General features: G+C 37.4%; 1 protein-coding gene across 2 annotated transcripts in view; it reads left to right on the top strand.

The window, feature by feature from the left end:
• CPNE6 (copine 6) overlaps window positions 1-21,958 on the top strand; it is an 886,978-nt gene that overhangs the window by 355,459 nt on the left and 509,561 nt on the right. For both annotated transcript variants that reach the window (XM_044058469.1, XM_044058468.1), the window contains exon 3: window positions 15,781-15,963. In XM_044058469.1, the coding sequence (XP_043914404.1) occupies window positions 15,781-15,963 (183 nt within the window). The remainder of the gene's footprint in view (window positions 1-15,780; window positions 15,964-21,958) is intronic.

Raw genomic sequence — 21,958 nt, 5'->3', positions numbered from 1 at the left:
ACATTGCAAAATTCTGAACAGCTGAGTGATATTCCAGCATGTACTAGGTAACTGCATAGCCCTGAGAAGGTTATGGGCAGGTACCACACACTGCATGAACAATGCTGGACTATACAGTACTTGGTTACAGCAAACCACTAATTTACCTGAGGATACCACAAAGTGTGTGTAATCACTGCAGTGATGCTTCACCCTGCCAGATCTAATACCAAGTGTAGTGGCACCTGGTAATGCAACAGTCAAATGTTCAGGCAGGTGTGGGCTGTGGCATGAACAGTCAGACAGTACATGCGAGGATGACAAGGGCAGTGTGGACCACCTGCTTTGTGACCCATCGGTTTCAGGCACCAAATGATGGTAACAGTAATATAGTAACACAGAGACCTAAAACCATAAGGCAGAGCTCCACCCAAGGCAGTCCATTCTGTGATAGGAAGGCAGTGTTATGAATACCTGTGTGTAGAAGTTTAATGATATATAAAATAAAGGAAACATGTGATTTCTGCTTAAGATAAAGCTAATCACAACTATCAGTACTTCTTTTTCTTTTGGCTTTTCCCGGTTAGGGATAACCACAGCAGATCACCTGTCCACTCATGATCGGCAGTGGAGTTTTACAGTGTCGAGTTGCCAGCCTGGCATCCCAACCTTCCACAGAAGGCACACACATCACACATTCACTACTAGGGCCAATTTAGAGTATCATATCCACCTGCAGCATGTCTTTGGGTTGTGGGAGAAAACCGGAGCACCCGGATGAAACCCACGCAGCCACAGGCAGGACATGCAGACTCTGCACGGAAGGCACCCCAGCCGAGGATTAACTGGAGAACCGCTTGCTGTGAGGTGGCAACACTAACCACTGCACCACTGTGGCTGCCCATTCACAACTTTAAGTACTAGTGAAGATAAAGCAAAACAAAACCATTAGCACTGATAAATCCAAATCTAACCAAAATATAAGTACAGGTGTATTTAAAGGAAAAAAAACTGCAAGCATGAGTGCAGTTAACTAGCAGCATTGCAAGCCAATAGAGCTAACCAGGTGAGGAAGAGATATACAGTTGGGAGAGTAAATTTTTTCATAACCAACTGTCTGGACAGGAGTGCCAGACACCTCTAGCAGATCAGTTTATTTTCCTCTATCTGGAAAACAGATAATAGAAAAAAAAGAGAGAAAAACAGACCATACAGATAAACATCAATATCTTCTACAACTGTTCAAAAAGGCCTACTTATGTAACAATAATAATTGGTGAATCATACATACTTTTCAACTAGGGTTCCCGTTCTCTAATCTCATCTGCTGATTGGGGTAGACGTTCTTGATGGCACTTGTTCAGATCGCTGGACTGATGTCAACATTGTTCAATGATCTAGATGGTATCAATGGTTTTACTTACTGCCCTGGCAAAACAGTGACAGGCATCCACCTTGTACTCAGGGCTCTCATACATGTCCTCCCACATGCACTCCGGGCGAAGCAGATGCAGCAGCTACAGAGAGATTTTTGTCTCCCTGCAGCACCACATGGTAGTCCTTCCTACATCAGCCCTTCTAAAAGCCATACAACTTTTTTTTTAAACCTGGAAAAAAGTGGCCTCTGAATCACAGTGACACTTGCTCTAGACATCACGCAATGCACATTGATAAGAAGCACAGCAGTACAATGTAGACTAGAGCTAATGTATTACAGTATGACCACAAAAGACATATGAAAAAGGGGAGGGGGCATATGTAACATGCTTCTGATACCAACATCATTGCAAAATATTGCAAATTATGGCTCTAATGTGCCATCATACCTCTGCAAATTGATAAGTGGGTTGCAATAGCTAGTGAGTGTGCAGGTGTAGTATAGTTCCCTTGGTTTGTGCAGAATTTCGTATTGCATGCTATGCGTGTCTATGAGTAGGTGTGGTCTTCATAGCACACTGAAGGACTATAACATGCTGTACTACATGTGTAATTTCTAAGCATTTGTTTTAAATTGATTACTATCATAACTGTTGTCCTATGAACCCTTTAACTGCATGATAAAAGCCACCCTGGTCATTGCAGCCCTCGTCAAGCTACCATCTTAGCAAAGAAATATCAAGTACATTTGCTGCAGTGATTATTCTAGTGGTGTATTCAATAGAAAAGTATTCTGCAGTTGCTGTGATAAGGGTACACAGGCCAGACACAAATATACAGAATAGATATATGTACCTTATTTGGTGGAAATGTTCAACAGCAATCTGCAGGTAATGAAATAAATATCAGTGAGTAGTTGCAGTGAGGTATGGGGGCAGACATGTCACAGGACCTGACAGTATTAGCCCACTCACTATAATGCTTAATGTCTGGGATCATCCAAGTGCCCTTATACATTAATTACACAGAGAGGCATATATCAGACTGCATGTCCTCTGCTGCAGAAATGCAGTTGATGGACACACAGAAAGTGTTTGGGCGGAGTGTGCTCACTTGATAAATGGTGCATGCTGTGGATATGTTGCGAGGGATACTTGATAGTGTAGCATGGATGAGGAGAGGTCTGGATAGACAGATCACAAGACACATACATAACCACATTCCATCCTTATTCTCTTGTGATTAGGATGTTGTGGGAAAGTGGCATATAACTGCTGTGTACAGTAGACATACCACTAGTTGCAGATACTTCTGTTGCAGGGCTGGTGGAGTGTTACAGTCAAAGGTATGCAGTTGTGTACTGGAACTGACCATAGGTATATGTCGCCATGTAAAGAAAAACAGATAGCACTGAAACAATGGTTACTCCAGGCTCTCTGTGTACATGGATGGCACATTAAAAACATAGATAGGCTGACAAGATCTTCCAAGAGCATATGTGACAGATCATCATTAAATCTGTGAATGCTGTTGGTCATCACAACAGATTGGTGCAGATCTACTGTACTGTCACAGACATGATAAAGAATGACCATGGACAGGATGAGCAATGTTAGAGTACTTCACAACAGACCACTTGCACTGATGTGGAAGACTTCTTTGTGTGCCTTCCAGGGGACAGTGAGAGGACACTAGTACCTGGTGGAGGCCTAGATGTGGCAGTCAAACATCATGTGCCTCCAGTGCGCCAGTGCACCACAGCATTCTGATGGTGAGCACTGACTAGGACACAGGCAAGGTGGCAGATACCACAAGGTAAGTTTGTCTTCCTCCTTTCTATAGTTTGTTTCCATCGATGCTGGTGCAGCACTAGAGGGCATAATTGCCATTCATCATCAGCTGGACATAGCTGAACACATAGGTGTTTTTTTTTTCTGTCTTACAACACTCATGGGGTTAGCAGCAACTAAACAGAGCATGTCTAATGTCAGTGCAGCATCTGAGCCCAACAATGTTGGCAGCCCCACCGGGCATATATAGCAAAGTGAGGTAGTGCCAGATCCTTGACTCAACCTATTGGGGGTGATCTTGGTGTAGTATGATAGATTCAACCCTGTGGATGTGTCTCTGTTGTAGTCCGCTACACTGCATTTCAGGCCAGTCATGGACATACAGGTCTGCAATGCCCTTGTCAGTCAATGTTGCCAGCTATCCCATTCTATAATGGAGATACCACCCAAGCTGAGGATATTCGCAGTTTGCATCAGTCACATCAGGGTCCCTCAATCACTGTTACATCCATGCCCATGCAGAACTATGCCATCTGTTGTAGCAGTGTCACCTGGTATCAGTCATTTCCCATCAGGAATCTCAACTTTATCCATAAACAGCTTTCCCAGCTCCCTCAACTAGTAAGATGTAACACAAATGCTTTTCTCATTCCTGGTTCACCATGTACCACCACCTGTGGAGCCTTTGTTGAGTCTTGTCACTGCAAATGATGGTAACTGTGCCCAGGTCACTCAGCTGTATTAAATGAGTTTAATAATGTCTGATATACCATGTGGTCAGTCAATCCATTGTATTACATAGACTGGTGTAGTATTGCATTCATTAGTTTTAACCCTGTAGCTACAACGTACCAGGCACTGCTTCTCTACACTTGGTTCAAAGCTATGGGAATTTCTCTATTCTTAACTCAGTGCTATTAATTATACAACAGGGTATGATGCCAGGTCCCCTGAATGAGGTAATCTTTGTTTTGATGAGTATCTTTATTACAAGCATGATCATAATGGTTGGTGGAATGATTCCATCAGGGATAAATGTGTTGAAATAGATGTCTGTGCAGTGAAGTTAGCACTGAATTTATTGGCCAATATGTTTGCAATATCAACTGGACCAGAGTATTTGATAACACTATAAATAAGCCTGGAACAATAATTGGAGTTGTTTCTTATTTTCCTGACATAACTAAAGAAGGATATACAGTTGTCTTTTTCTTCTGTATCCAGTCTGATTTCCTGGGATACCTTTGTTTTTTTTCCCATGCCATTCCTTTCTTAGCTAGCTGTCTGGTGTTTTCTTAATATGGTAGCAATTTTGTCTGCTACATAGGTTTAGGAACTTCTTCCTTTTTTTACACAGTTTATTTATACTAGAGTGCTTTTAGACCTCCCTATTTGCTTGGATCAAGTTGGGACTGCCAAATGAATACATTTGCAGACGGGCAAGTAGAACTTTTCTGAATAAATTTTTGCAGTATCAATATTTCATGTAATACTATTACACTTGAATTTAGAGATTTCATCACGGAATTGTAGCAGATTTGTACACTTGAAATCCTTAAACGCCATCATATTTGTTTCTTACAGCTTGGAGATTCTGATGAATACATTTACTAGTTTGCTTACCGGGAAGCTCATACTGCATTATTTAAGACTCCTGAGGTCTGGGGAGAAAACCTATAAAACACATCGAGTGAGAGAGTTGTTTGTCTAATTTGACCAAAAGGATGATACTCTGGAGATGGTGCATGCAGATGTTAGATTTCCTATGAGCAGATGAAGTATATTCTATTCTCTTGCAGGTTCCTAAACAATCAGGTCCAGGGGCATTTCGTTTATGAAATTTATCCTATGTTGATGGTATACGGCACACAGTTAATCATTGTGTAGTTAAAATCACCTAAGATAACTCTGTACCTGCATAAGCGAAGTTAATGCAGATGAGTTAGATCTGTAGCTTGCTGTCAACTGATGGCTAATATTCCACTTGCAGGTCCCTAGGTATATGTCCCTAGGAAAACTGATGTCTAACAAATATGGATAAACCACCACTATTTCCATCTGGATTAAAGAAGAGATAATCACAATGCTCAGGTATTGATGAAGTACTCTCTGGGTGCTTAAACTAGGTTCCAGCAGCAACACATGCTTGGATTTGTTCCAAACACAGAAAGGTCTCAAAGGTCTGGTAGTTTTTTATTTAGATTTCTGTAATTAAGCAGAGCCTCCTTGATATGATTCTATGGTTGATTTGTTTTGGAAGTTTGCTTGGGTGGTTTATAGACTGTACATTGCATGAAAAGGTACAATAGGAGCAGCAAAACTTTTTTGCCAGTATGCAGAAGCCTTGGCAAAAGAGGTGCAAGCCATCTCTGGTAAAGCAAGAACAGCTGATAAGAATCTCATTCCATGCTGACACACACTGGATCCCCCTAGAACATACCTCTCAACTGTCCAGATTTTCACAGAATACCCAGATTTACACTTCAAAATTTTAGTCTTCCTCATAAAATGTGTGTTTTTCTGGCAAATCACTGGGATTACCTGAGGAATAAAATCACTAAATAATGACACACTTTTGAGTTTGACACTTCATATCCTTTTAAAATACATTTTAACACAAATGATGTTATTCTAGCCATATTGCAAGTTTGTAACAGCAATATTTAAAAGCTGTCCTTATTTTTGGTCCTTAGTCTCCCCATTATGTTGGACTTTGTCCAGATCTCTTGAGCTAACAGGTTGAAAGGTATGCCATAGAGTAACACTAGGTATTTACCCAATTTTTAAAACTAATAATTTTTTCTTTATACTTTGGCATTATTTTTTAGTGGTGGAAAATACCACTCAGTACTAAGGTCTTTCCTGCGGCTATGACATGCATGAAGAGCTTTTTCATGTTTCTCTTTAGATCTCTCAGCGTTTTGAGTGACAGGTCATTTTCCCCAACATGGCCACCACCATAACATAATCTTATTTATCTACTTTAAGGTTTCTCAGGGCTCTTTTGGCATCAGCAGTCTTGACTTGCAAGTGGTAGCTCATTGCCACCCAGTTTACCCAGCCTCATGAGTGTAAAAACACCTAACTCTGGAGTCACCAATCATCAGTAAATTTCTGTTTGTGTTAGCAGATTACTATGATGTAATTAGTTTGCAATGTACTACTTCCTAATGACTATTTTCAAACCCACATAACATAATTGGCGTAAGCTGGAACACACGCACACAATTCCTGTTGCTATGCCACTTTTCTGCTGATAAAATTCACCATGAAATTATATGAAATTATTATGAAGAGCTATTCCATGAATTGTATAATAACATTAAGCTCTTTAATAGGAAAAATGTACTTTTCATTAGCGCTTTTATAAATATTTGTAACCCATTTTCATGGGCAATACCTGAAAATAAGTCAATCACATCTAAGGTGACCATAATTAGCTCACCATTATACAGATCCACACAAGAACTTCCCAGAAAAATCAAGATACTCCTTTAAAATAAAATGGTACTTGTCAGCAAATGGTTTTTACCTTCCTTTCAATATGCAGACTGATAAGCTTAGATAAACATGTTTTCGGCCCAATGTATTCTATGTCTAGCAATTTATTACAGTCCTTTTAGTGGATAAAATGTTATACAGCTCTGTGGTGCAGCCATAGGTTTGATTTCCTCCATTTGAATTTGATTTTAGTAGTTCTCCTAGGGTCTATATTAGAACATTGAAGTGTCAAAACTTCAAATGTTCTAATATTGACCCCTATTCAGCGAAAGCTGAAAATATCGAAGCAACAGAAAACCAAATTTATTCCTAGGGAAAGAATTTGGTTGTCTGTTTCTATTGCTTCGGTATTTTCAGCGCTGTGGTGGAACGTTACGGGCTGGGTTCAGGTAAGTGTGCAATTGAGTGCAGGTTAGGTTAGTTAGGGTTAGGGTGCGGGTTAGGTATGTATGCGATTGTGTGGATGTGAGGGTTAGGTGAGTTAGGGTTAGGGCACGGGTCAGGTAAGTGTGAGATTATGTGGATGTGAGGGTTAGGTCAGGGTAGGTGAGTTAGGGTTAGGGCGTGGGTGAGGTGAGTGTGCAATAGTGATGGACCTTAGGGTTAGGGTTTGAGTTAAGGTAAGTGGATAGTTAGTGGTATGTGTATAGTTTAGTGTAGGGTTAGGTGTAAGATTTTAGGTGTATGTGTGTGGATTGCTGTTTGTTTGGTGTGCTTCAGTTATGTGCATGTGTTTTGGAACAGTGAATTTTTTCCCTAGGAAAATATTTACTGTTCTGTATGTTCCATGTTTTCAGCTTTCACTGAATAGGGGTCAATATTAGATCATTCGAAGTTTTGAAACTTTGATGTTCTAATCTAGACCCGTTCTCCTAAGGTACCATTGCAAAGAGGTAGTTGTGTCTAATGGACTTAGATATCAAATAAATAAAACAATAAACATAGACTTTTATATTTTGTCAATAACTCGAGTGACAAATTTGTATTTAAATTGTGAAAGATTAGCTACAGTTTTTCAATTATGTCACATTTATGCCATACTGTAGAAAAGGTTTAGGTGGCAAAAGATCTCTCTTGATTGTCTCTCAATTCTCTTATTAAATCTGATACTGAACGTTACATTCTCATAAAAGAGCATTTGTATATAAATAATGTTCTATACCCATCACCGTCCATATAACATACTCTCTAAAGAACATAAATGTAGCACGTAACTTGCCAAAAATAAGAACAGAACTGATGTTATGCAGGTTACAGACTGGTTTGATAATGTCTACTAAATAAAGGTGGATTTCTTTCTAAATGTCCACTGCATTATCTTTAGCTGGTTGACTGGATTCATAGCAAGCCATCAAACTTACTATGATAGCATCAGAAACAATGGGTAGAAATGCAGTACAAAGGTAATCTGCTACCAAAATTAAACATTTTTGCAAGGGAAAGGCAGAATTGTACAATCCATGGAGGGCTATGCCATCTGCATCTACTCAGTCTATAAATATGTTAACTCCAGTATTACTCAACCATGAGTGTGAGTGCAACGCTACCTTGTCCCCAAAGGTCTACTGTATGAAGTTCATACATCTTGTTTACTGTAGAGTGAATATATAAAACTGATTTAATGATGGGTTTAGTGTTCTGTGTACTTCATTTGGAATAATCATATATTTTGTATTTTCTAAATCCTTTTGACCCAACAGCTACTTTCATTTTATCTTCTAACATCATGTCTTCTATATCATCCTGAATAACAACTAGAACACTATTAAATTTTTCTTTTCCCAGTATTTTAATGTTGTAACATCTCTAACAAGTTCCTTGAGGAACTGAAAACTCTTGATGTCCAAAGATAGATTGAAACTGCAGGATAATGCCTCATTTATAGATCCTTCTGTAATGTCTGTTTGGCATTTGCACTACTACTATGACTTTTTCTGTAAGATTCATTATGCGTTCTGTCATTAAAATTTTACCTATGTATCTTTAGAGATTTATATCATATCACTGAATTTTTGTCAACTTGAAATTCATATGGTCTTGACCAGATGATCAAGTTTTCAAAAACTTGAAAGTAAAAAAAAAAAAAAAAAAGTCTTTGCTGTAGGCGAGGCAAGTTAATTCCCCAAACCCCATGTGATTTACTACATAGAAGTGCTTTAACGGAGAATTTATCCTTTTCCTCGTTGTGGTGTGATCTCAGAGATAGTATATATAATTTGCAGTGGGTGGGTGGGATGAGCATGGGGGCCTTGCCTCCCAGCAAAAATGTAGAGTTGTTCTTTTTTTAATTTCTAGTTGTCTGAATCTCATTCATATGGTCTTGACAATATGAATTTTGAGTTACTATAAACTTGTTAATATAATATAAATCCATTTTTGGCCTATCTATCCTTTACATTTGTTATCTAATATGAAATTATAGGGTCTATATTTAGCCATCAGATGGAAAAATCGCTGAACGGCATTACATCAAAAATCCACAAACCAAGTCAAAAGTACAAAAACTAAGTACCAAAAGTAAGCCCCAAATCCAGGGGCCAGAAGGGCAAAGCTAATCATAGTGGTGTAATCCAAGGCATAATCCCATATACAGTCACTAAAGTTACAAAGACCAGTTGAACACCAGAAACACTTTACTCAGCAATAACAGCAAGCGCTTTTATCAAGATAAAAGACAGCACAGGAGGCACACAGTATATACACCCAACCCCAATTAACACCTCATGCAAGACAATTAAACCAATTAGCCCTGCTAAAGCCTTATAACCCATCTAAAAAATAATTTTAAAAGTTTTTTACATCATCCCTGCAAAGTATGCAAGAAGAAAACATCCATCAGTCAGCCCTCCTAATAAAGGCCAGTCCGATGGTATATAATAATAACCCACACAAAAAATAAATATTAATTAAAACCTAGCACAGGAGTATCAGTTACTAAATATATAATAAAATGCATTTTATACATCCAAAAAGAAATAAAAATACAAATAAAAATACAAGTAAAAGATCACAGGGAGTCAGATAAAGCAGTCATCTTTCCAGAGAACAGGCTAAAGAAAACATGTCATTCAAACCTGGCAAGCAAGTTGCATTCAATCTTAACTGCCATAATGCCTCCATTTTTTCCAATTGCAAGGGCCATGGACCCCCCTTCAGATCCCTCCTTAGCATATCAATAATGACAAACTTAAAAGAGTGACCGTCATGATCAATGCAGTGCCTTAGCTAGAGCATTAGTATTATTTTTCAACCTGATGTCCCTCACATGCTCGTAGATTCTATTCTTGAGTTTTCTCTCACTTGTCCCTACATAGAAGCTGGGGCATTGCATACAGACCGCACAATACACCACCCTCTCAGACTGACAAGTAAACCTACCCCACAAGTCTGAGAAGTTGGCCATTAATGGTCACCACTGATCCTTCCAAGATATATCCACACTGACTGCAGGCCCCACATTTTCTCATAGTGCCTTTTACTGGTTCACCTTTACAATTTTCAAGTAGATTTTTCAAACGTCTGCCCTTTCTATACACAATAACCAGGGCATTACTAATACATTTCCTCATCTCTTCACAAGAGGACAAGATGACCCAGTTTTTAAATAAAATATCAACAATTTGCTGACTGTCAAAGCTGAAAGTTGTGATAAAGGCTGACCTAAAATTTCTTTCAGTCCCAACACCTAGTTTACCAGTCCTAACTATACAAGTAGATACTCCAGAGGTTCAGTGCCTGAACACATTGGTTCAACGCGGTCATAGGTTACTCCGTCCCTAGATAGAATAGCTCTAAAATGACCCCTTTCCCTGTTAACAACCTCTTTCATAACGTTTTGGATTACAGTAGGGGAATACCCTTTCCTCAAAAACATAGTCTTTAGGGTATCACACTCATTTAAGAATGACTAAAAGAGCAACACCATGCATGCCACCCTCACAAATTGCCCCTTGATAACTACCTTTTTCTGTGTGAATGGGTGTGAGCTACTGAAGTGCAGGAAGCTGTTTGAGTAAGTTTCCTTTCTAAATATCTCAGCAATAAAGGACCTAGAAATAGTATCCTTAATTAGTTTCACATCCAAGTAGGGAATCTCATTTGTCCCAACCATGTTTGTGAATATCAAAAAACAGTTGACTGGTTGATATAAGTCAAAAACTCACCAACTAGCTCAAATGGGCTATCCCACAAAATTAAGATATCATCCAGGTAACGGACATAAATCTTACAAAAGGGGAAAAATTTGGACTCCTACAAGAACCTCTTTTCCCATTCAATCATTACCATATTTGAAAAAGTACCTCCACATGGTGAGCCCATCACCACCCCATCAATTTGCAAGAAAAATGCATTGTCAAATAAAATACAATTACTCTATCATACAAGTACAAACTGTTCATAAACATTAATCCTAGACTGGGGCACCCCTTTAGAAAATAGGCAGTCAGAACCCCATTCAAGTCTAGTGTCATGGAGTATTACCGTATAGAGGTCCTTCACATCTACAGTGATGAAAAACCCAGTTTCCATATAACCAAGGTTGTTAATCCTATCCAGTAAGTTCTAGGAGTCCATACACAAACTTCACTCCCCAGCAATGATTTCAATTTAATGTCAAGAAATGTTGCTATTGGGTAGGTGATGGACCCCTTCCCATCCATAATTGGTTGCATAGGTGGATTCAAGAGGCTCTTATGGATTTTGGGCAAGCCAAATATAGTGGGAGTTTTAGGGTGGTATACTGACGTATAATTAAACTCATCTATTGTCAGAGACCCATCAATGAACATGTCATTCAACTGGTCTTTAACTTTGCAATGTACCCCATATTAAGCTCATTTAAGGAAATGTTTCTGTAAAGGGCACTGCTAATCATCTCCTTCATCCTTATGTTATAATCTGCAGTATCCATCACCACCATCCCCCCACCCTTGTCAGGCTTGATAATTCTCACATCCGGGTTACTTCTCAGTTTTCTAAGGCTTTCCAATTCAGGCCCCCTCAAGTTTTACAATGGTTTCTGCTAATGAATGTTTCTCATATCTATTTCACAAATCTTTTCAAAAATTTGTAAAGAGGGATGTAGCAGAGGGTTAAAAGTGCTTGATATATGTAAAGGATCACCTACAAATTCCACTGACTGAAAATAGAAATTCAAATCGAGTTTCCTTACAAAATGTTTTAAATCCACTAGGATGTTAACCAAGCTAAAATTATTTACGGGCACAAAAGTTAAGCCCCTAACCAATAAATCACAATCGGTGATGTCTATACTAAATAATGAAAAATTAAATGCATTAAAATCCCCAGATGAATTCTGAAAAATTCTTCAAGTATTAGTGACCAAGATCTGGTGACCCGATTCTACCAGTGAAATCCCTCCCTCCAGCCTCCCATCATCTGCTGTGGACTGTGCCCACCCCGACCCCTGTATCCAGTCGTATTCGCCTGAGGAAACCCCTCCCTGTTGTGGCGGTCCCTCAGCCTTTCTTACCTCCTCAGAGGGGGAAAATCCCCCTCTTTCAAAAAAGAAGGAGAAACAATATCATTCTCACCCAACGCATTATTCTTATTTGCAGCGTTAGTATTGCCAAAATGATTAAATTCCCTTCCCCAACTCTGAGATTTGAGGGGGTTAGGGCAGGCCATAGAATTCCTATATTGTAACCTATCATGGTCAATTTTTTGATCTTCTTTTCCCTAATAATGTCAGTCTGGTGCTCTATACTTTTGAACACTCTATTGTATTCTAACAGGTTATTTAAATGCAAGGCATCCTCTACAATCAATTTATCCAAAGCAGTAACCTCTAATAATATCAGACAATAATAGCTTGTTATGTTTAATAACCAACTCCATGTATTCCATCTCATGCTTATTTAAAAGATCAAGTAGTTCTTTGTGAAACAAAGAGTTGGCCACTAAACCGGATGGGTAATGCCAAATGCATAAACCCTTAGGCACAATGCCCAACCTAACGCACTCCTTAAAATAAACATTATCCAACTGTAGTCTTTTGATTTTTAATAATAAATAATCTAGTTTTTGTAAACTGGAAATATAGTCTGGGTGACTCACCACCTCTTCCTCTCTGACATTTGAGTCACTATATAAACGTTCATCCTGTAAGAAATGGGAAACATTGGGGCCAGACCAGCCCCATTCAGCCTTGTATCCATTCTATAATTTTTTTGCAATCCTTCCTCATGCTCATTCAAACACGAGATGGAAACATTATGGACACCAGATGTAGCGGGCATGTTCAATGATTCTTCCCCTAACACACGTTGAATGGCCCCACTTACAGCACCGTTGAAAGCCAACACTTCCTGATTAGGTGGAGCTTCCTGAATAGTACGTGCCTCCTAAGCAGCAAGCTGATTGCTTGCAAAAACAAGCGACTGCTGCTGCATCTCAATCCTGTCAAGTTGCTCAGAAATCTGGGTTAAAAACAGTAAAATGCTTTCATTGCCAGTTCCAGTTGTCTGAATAGTGTTACTCACTTCCTGCGAGAACAATATGCCCTGTGAGGCAATATCCTGGCCTTCAGAAGCCATGAACACAAAGAAATCCACAAACCAAGTCAAAAGCACAAAAACTAAATACCAAAAGTAAGCCCCAAATCTTTGAGTCATTTTAGAATGAGTGTGATACCCTGAAGGCTATGTTTTTGAGGAGAGGGTATCTCCCTACTATAATCCAGGAGGTTATGATGGAGGTTTTTAACAAGAGGGAAAGGGGGCATTTTAGAGCTATTCTATCTAGGGATGTTGTAACCCATGATCGTGTTGAACCAATGTGTCCAGGCACTGAACCTCCGGAGGTATCTACTTGTATAGTTAGGAGAGGTAAACTGGATGTTGGGACTGAAATAAATTTTAGATCAGCCTTTATCACAACTTTCAGCTCTGACAGTCAGCAAATTGATGATATTTTATTTAAAATATGGGCCATCTTGTCCTCTTGTGAAGAGATGAGGAAATGTATTAGTAATGCCCCGGTTATTGTGCATAGGAAGGGCAGATGTTTGAAAAATCTACTTGAAAATTATAAAGGTAAACTGGTAAAAGGCAATATGAGAAAATGTGGGGCCTGCAGTCAGTGTGGATATATCTTGGAAGGGTCAGTTGTGACCATTAATGGCCAAATTCTCAGACTTGGGGGTAGGTTTACTTGTCAATTTGAGAGGGTGGTGTATTGTGTGGTATGTATGCAATGCCCCAGCTTCTATGTAGGGAAAACTGAGAGGAAATTCAGGAATAGAATCTACGAGTATGTGAGGAACATCAGTTTGAGAAATAAAACTAATGCCCTAGCTAAGCACTGCATTGATCATGATGGTCACTCTTTTAAGTTTGTCATTATTGATATGCTAAGGGGGGGTCCATGGCCCTTGCAGCTGGAAAAAAAATGGGGCATAAGCAACTTGCTTGCCAGGCTTGAATGACATGTTTTCTTTAGACTGTTTTTTAAAGTTGAGGGCTCTGGAAAAATGACTGCCTTATCTGACTCCCTGTGATCTTTTACTTGTATTTTTTACTTGTATTTTTATTTCTTTTTGACTGATGGATGTTTTCTTCTTGCATATTTTTCAGGGACGATGTAAAAAACTTTTAAAATAATAATTTTTTTAGATGGGGTATAAGGCATCTGCAAGACTAATTGGTTTAATTGTGTTGCATGAGGTGTTAATTGAGGTGTTAATTGGGGTTCTGTGTATATATTGTGTGCCTCCTGTGCTGTCTTTTATCTTGATAAAGTCTCTGAACTGACAGAGACAAAACTGCTTGCTGTTATAGCTGAATAAAATGTTTCTGGTGTTCAACCGGTCTCTGTAACTTTTTAGTGATTGCATATTGGATTGTGGCTTGAATTACACCGCTGTGATTAGCTTTGCCCTGCCGGCTCCTGGATTTGGGGCTTACTTTTGGAATTACATCAAAAATGCCATTCAGCAAAACTTCTCATGGGCCTCTCCCTACTCAAACAGCTAGATGAACAGCATGTTCAATGAAACATGCCATTCGATGCTTCTTCCCTTTGATGGATGTACACAGACCCAAAATTATGCTATCCTGTGTGTTTATATCAAGAAGATATATACACAGTTTTCTCTCCGCATCTTAGCCCTAATGCTTCAAACATATATTTAGTCAAAATATACACTCCATCCATGTTTAGTTTAAATGAAATATTAATTTTTAGATTTTCCTGACAACACTATTATTTGACCTCTTGTCTCAGTGTCTCTGATGCTTTTTACAGATTTCATTGTATCATCTGTTTTAATCAGTTTTAACAGAATCAACAGATTGCTCGTTTCCATGCTGCTGTTCAACAATGTGCAGATTATTTTGAATGCTATCTTCTATTTCACTCATTTTAAGGAATACATCAATCTTCTGGATCCAAATCTTCCATTTTATGTAAATTGTTTTGCAGTCTTTGAATTCTGTATTACTGTACTTGGACCACTTTTCTAACTGTGAATTATACTTCTGTTCTTCCAAATAAATATATTCCTAAAAGAAGATCCATTTTTTCATGTCTGTACAAATTTCTCTTCATGTCAACATAATGTAATGTTTAAAGTTAGCCAGGTTATTCTATAAATAACAAAGACACTGTGGATGTGCAGAAAACTCGTATAAGGTTTGAACCCTGTCCACTAAAAGTTACTGTAGCAAATTATATCAGCTTCCTATGGCTAGTTATTAGGACATTTAACATGATACACAGATGCTGCATCATGACGAATATAAATGAAAACTGTTCAGATTTCTGGCTTTTGAATTTGTTGCATTTTAGCAAGCTATTTTTAATATCTGATACTGGAATACTTGTCATAATTTATCAATATTAACCTTCTAATGTAACATGTTATGTATCAGCAGAAGAGATGCTGAAACGCTTACATAAAAATCATGTCTTTTAAACCCATGTAATACTGTTACTTGAATGTATGTGTTGAATAAACATTGTTTTACTTCTACAGTTTGGTAGCTAATTTTATTTATTTATCTACTTACTTATTTGCAATGTCTCCATTAAATACTTTTCATAAATGCAATCTATTAAATATTATTTGTAAATATGGCCCAGGATATAAACTTGTTCTTTTTCTACTTTCTAGATAGATAAGACAGAAGTCATCAAAAGCAACCTCAACCCAGTTTTCTCCAAAGTATTTGATGTGGATTACTTCTTTGAAGAAATGCAGAATCTGCTGTTTGAAGTTTATGACACCGTGGATAATGTTAATATAGGAATGAGAGATGATGACTTCCTTGGATCCACAGAATGCACACTTGGACAGGTTAGCATAAAAGCATATTATTAATACTTTGCCAAAGCATGCTAAATGATGCTTTTGATATTTGTGTTTAATTAATACAGTCAGGAATGTTAAATATACGAGAGAGTAGGGTAACATCTCAGGATTAGGCAGAGTATTGGATTCCTCATGAAACTTGTAATATATAGTGCATCACATAATAACTAATACAAAAATAATGATTGCAGGAATGAAGTAATAAAATATAGGAATGTGGAATTTTAATACTCAGATAGTGAACCCATCAAAATTAAATACAATCAACCTATTAAAAATTCCAGACATCACTTACATTTAGTTTTACTTTCATGTTTTACATATTAATGGGAACACTCTGACAGTAAATAACATTACTGCCTCACATGAGATTCTGCAGTTTATTTAATTTTATTTTTTATTAACATATAATGCCTTCTGTGTGGAGTCTACATCCCCTCTTAAAATTGATATGGATTTTCTCCTAGTGCTCAAGTTGCCTTCCATATCCCAAAGATATGTGATAAGTGGAATGATGTTTCTAACAGGTTCATAGGCTAGTTTTCCTTTTGGACCATTATAAGCCCAGCCAATTTTCCCTTGGTGAGAATCAAACCATGTACCTCTTGCCTGTAAGGTAAACACCTTAACCATTATGCCATAACCTAACCCCAAAGGTTACATTCAGGCTAATAAAGCCAAACCCCACTAGTATCTGACATGCATGCATTGGTCTTTTTATTGACCTCATCAGCACAGCATAAGTGGATAGCTTGATCTATCTGTCAGTTTGTGAGTGTGTGTCAGTGTTTCATTCATATGAAAGAAAAGTCTTTCAACAGAGGTATAGCTATTAGTTTTTGCACTCAGTGCAATTCCTCAGTCCAGAATTGAACTGTAGTATTCTACCACATATGGAACACTACTGCAGTTCATTTTTGACCACAGATGCAATACCAGCATTTATTTATAAATGCCAGTATGTAATAAAGAGTGTCTGGATTGACCAGGTGTTACCCCCACACTTTGTATCCTTGGGAACTGTCCCCTTTACCCCACCCTAGCTATTGTTATTCGTGTCTACTAATCTCTGTAAATTGAGGGGGGCATCCACAGTTTCACTACAAGAATCAAACGTGACTTGACAATACTGAATAGATACAGTATACATTAGCATAAAGCTCAGCTTTTCATCTTCCTTTTCAACAGCTACCATTCTCATGATAGGCAAGATGAACATTGGACTAATGTTGACTGAAATGGGTAGATACATATCTCACAGAAACTAATTAATTTGCTATGCTGAATTTTACTGTATTAAATAGTCAATTTCATTGGACAAAAAGTATTCCTTCTTGATTTCTTGCAAGAGTGTAATAGCTTTTTTTGTTTATAACTGTGGTTAGAGGTAACTGTTTGAATTGCTGAGGCTCATGGTGCTGAGACTGCAGTGTGGAGACTGAAAGACTGAAAATGTGGACTTGCATATTTAAAGACAAAGACTGCCATTTATAAGAACATTTGCTTTTTTCTCAGGTATCACAATCTCATATTCGGTATATAAAGTTTAAAGGAGAAAAAGCAATGTTTGAAATTCACTGTTGTATATTCTTGGCCTTTTTTGTGAGTCCTAACATTTCAATGGGGAATTGTGTTTAGTACAGTAATGATAATGTCAAAAGGCAAGAGGGAATCAGAAATTATTACAAAATTATTTATGTTGATTTTTAAGAAGCTAAGAAGAAGAACTAGCAGGGCCTATAGAGTGCTGCTAAATGCATTTCCCTTTTTTGGTACTGATGAAAGTTAAGAGCAGACTGCAATGCAGAAGAGAAGGAAAGAGAGCAAGAGAAACTCTAAGACAGAGTTGCACTTGGGTAGATACTAAAAATAAGCATAACACTATGTCAGGTAAACCAAAATTAAATTCAAAGAATTGTAAGCATCACTATCACAGACATCAGGAAGGGTGAATGATTCAAAGTGCAACAGATCTATATATTTTCTTAAAATACAGGTAAAACTCTCGTTACTGAAAATGACCATGGATCACTGTTTAAACTTTTGCCAGGGGAATAGCCTGACCACCCCTCCAGTGCTCTAGCCCTGTTGAACATGTAAAGTAAAATGCAGAAGTAACACAAATGAAGGCAAAAGGCAAACTAATCCATTCTCAAGTATTTATTTAATGCTTTCGTGTATAAAATACAAACTTCTTCAGAATAAAAACAAGAACTTGAACCGTCATGGCCAACTCAGTTATATATGCACTAAAAATCATGTGATAAAACTTGCCTCAGTTTGAAACCGGCATTTAAAGATATATTACATCTGCAGTTAGTAACACATGCATTGTCATATACACTCATTGTATACTTCCACACTGCTAAGGTACACAAACACAAATGTGCATATAATATTGCTAAGATAACTAAAAATACACTAGTAAATACATTCTTATATATGTAAATAAATGCATATGTGAATCTAGCTATCATGCTACCTATAACATGTATAATATACAAAAAAATGCTGACTTTAACACAGTGTATGCCCCATGAACATAATTATACCTAGACAGCAAACTTAGCTTTCAGTCTCAAAACAGGACTCATGGAAACCACACCATTTTAGTCCTGAATAACTTGTTGCGTTAGTTCACAGTTGACATTTGATTTCCTTAAAATCCAAAAAATCATCTATAGGACCCCACTTTCACCTATGTCAACATGATCTAAAATAATATATTTAAAATGATGGTCGCAAATTGGATTATATGTTCAGCTAAGGCATTGCTAGAGTCTTTTTTTTTATTAATATTGGTGTTGATACATTCTCGTTTTAAAGCTATTTTTTTGTCTTACCTATGTAAAAACATGGGCATTTTTTGGCAAATACTCATATAAATAACCAGTTTGTTGTTATAGTTATATCTGTTTTTCAGCCTTATTGTACCAAAATGAGCTAAGTGGATTTCATTCTGCTCAATGCCCACATTTACTCATTCTTCCACACAGTTCATCATATTTAGGTTTTTCTAACATGATTTTAATATTTAGTCCCTTTTTATAAGATATATGTGGGCCCACCCCCCACCGATTTCTTGTAATCTGGGTCGGTGTCAAAAACGCACAATTTTTTTGTAATAATTTCAATAATATTACCATATTGCTTGTTAAATGTTAAAATCAATGCATCTGTATGATCCACTTAGCAGTATTAGATGAAGTATTCATACTGGTGTGTATCTGATCCTAGCAATGTTAGGAAGTGTCCACTAGCTCTTTTCTGAGTTACCTCATTACCTATGTTGTCTGTAAACAGTGTGAGGTAGCCTCTACTAATGAACATCTTTTTGAGAATATTGGTCTGAAAAACATATTCATCATTATCGGATACTATTATAGCAAGACGAACATATTGTCCCTTGACCAGGAATGTTTTTTTGGTGCACGGGGTGCCCACTCATAAAATGTAATAATGTATTAGAATACATTGGTTTTCTATAAATAGTAGAGATGAATATCCCTCTAGTTCTATCGTTAACAATAGTGACATCCAAGAAATTAATAGTCTCAGTACTTGTATGGATAGTGAACTCCAAAAATATTGTGGTGCCACGCATGCAGTTAAAAAACTCATTTAGTTTTTTGGCACTACCTTTCCAAAAAATAATATCGTCCAGCTATCTACCATAAAGTGTCCAGTATTGGGCATATGATGAAATGATGACAAATTCTGTTTCCCAATATGCCAGGACTGTATTTGCAAAAATGGGGGCACACACTGCCCCCATAGCTACCCCTCTACACTGTTTAAATATTTGATGTTCAAATGTAAGGAAGTTATTCTCTAGGACCACGTCCATAAGTGTCCTGATGGTAAGAATCTGATCATGGTTCAGGGTTGTGTTATGGCATGAGAAGGTGTAAAACCATTCAATACCCATGTGGTGTGGAATAACAGAGTACAAATCCTTAATATCTATGGTGACAAAATTAAGGGTGTCACTATATAGCTCATTAGAGACTTTACATAGGAAATCCCATGAGTCCTTGATACAATAACTATAATTCTTTATTATGTCTTTCAGTGCTAGCTCAATATATTTGGCTACTGTAAAAGTTTTTGATGCCTTAGCATCCACTATAGGTTTAAAAGGTGAGTTCATAAGGCCCTTATGAATTTTTGGGTATTTGACCTGCAAACAGTTCAATTCAATGATGTTCATTTGGTTGTTCAACAATAGCTCTTCAAGCAACATGTCAATTTTTGGATAAACAATATTTAGTTCATTCACACTTGCTTCACTATATGTCTTTGAATATAACATGGTAAACATCTTATTTTTATAATAATTGCTGTTAAAAATAACCAGGCCTCCACCCTTATCAGATTTCATTACCTGAAACTGTTTATTATCACAAATATCTTTAAGTGTCATATATTCTGAATAAGTTATATTGTTAGCATCATGTTTCTGTTGCTTAATATTCAAAAACAATTTCCTGATTTCAAACTTGCATAACTTCTCATATACAAACACAACAGGGTGGAACACATGGTTAAAGGTGCTGGGTTTTACATATCTGCTATCAACCAATGTTGTCATATCAGAATCTTTAAAAAAGAAAACAAAATTTAACTTTCTAGTAAATAATTTTAAGATAATAAGAACATCATCTAACATAGCATTACGAGCTGGTGCAAAGGAAAGACCCTTTTCAAAAATGTTAGCTTTGTTACTGTCCAAAGAGGCACCACTGTAATTGTAAATCTTAAAGTCACGCTTGTTGTTATATAGGATAGTACAAGGTGGGGGAGTGTCACAAATAAAATCTATTAGTTTGTGTAATTGTTGCAGCTGTTGTTGTAAGTAATCCATGTTCTCCCCCTCCATCTCCCCTGTCCATTCCCCCTCTGTCCACCATAGTTGAAATTGCTGCTGTTGTAATAAACTGCTCCTCTCTGGTTTCTCAGTTGTTCCAACTTCCTCAGAGGGGCCTGGGATAAAGTGGATAAGGCTGTATGGTCATCGTTGTTAAATTCAATGTTAGATTCATCTTCAAGATAATAATTGTCATTATATGAAATAGTAAAAGGTTGTTATCCCAAAGGGGGCTGGGGATATCCCTCCCCCTGTTCATATTCCTTTTTATCTCTACTAAGTTTTATTTTTTTTGTTTTCTAAATCATGAAGGGATTTGTCTACTCTTGAAAACAATCCACAATAGTCAGCCTTCTTGATATCAAAAAGTAAATCATTCTGTATATTTCTATTTTTTAAATAGTAACAAGTTGTTCATCCATTTTCCTAATGTTGTCATTAATAAGACACTACAATAGTTCACAACCATGCTTGTTAAATAGTTGTATAAGTTCACGATGTAAAAGTGAGTCCCTAATCAGGCCAGTGGGAAACTTCCACATACCTAGGCCTTTTGGGACTAGTTTTAAACATATGCATTCATTAAGATATTGATTTTCTAACTGGAATTTTCTATACCTGAAAGTGCAGTTCTCCAAATGTTGTATTTGTTGGTCCATGGTTCCTGAATTATTCTCAGCAGCATTATTTTGAAAAATGAATGTATCTCCACAATTAAGCCGCTGTGAAAGGGTAAAATTACCATTATACAAAGATCCCATTGTCGCAATGACGTCATTACGTCCTGTATGCAAATTCTCCAAAGCTGATTGGCTAGAATTAGTAGCCTGAGATTCCATTCTGACACACTCACTGAAGTTCACTCACCCAGTGCTTCTTGAAACATTAGGTTGAGAATTCTGCTCCATAAGCTACTCAGCCAAATAAGTTAAGTTAGCCACAGATTTACTCAGTTCATTAAACAAAGTAAGCCAAGTAGGTGGGAATCTAGGATCAAATTCCTCAGTGCCTTCTATACTAAAACAAACCTCAAAACTTCCACAACACAAACTGTAGAAGTAACACAAATGAAGGCAAACTGATCTACTCCCAAGTATTTATTTAGCGCTTTCG

This window comes from Protopterus annectens, chromosome 16.part0 (genome assembly GCF_019279795.1).
Source record: "Protopterus annectens isolate FY-2018-M chromosome 16.part0, PAN1.0, whole genome shotgun sequence".
NCBI classification, from domain to species: domain Eukaryota; kingdom Metazoa; phylum Chordata; order Ceratodontiformes; family Protopteridae; genus Protopterus; species Protopterus annectens.
This window is presented reverse-complemented; position numbering and strand designations above follow the sequence as displayed.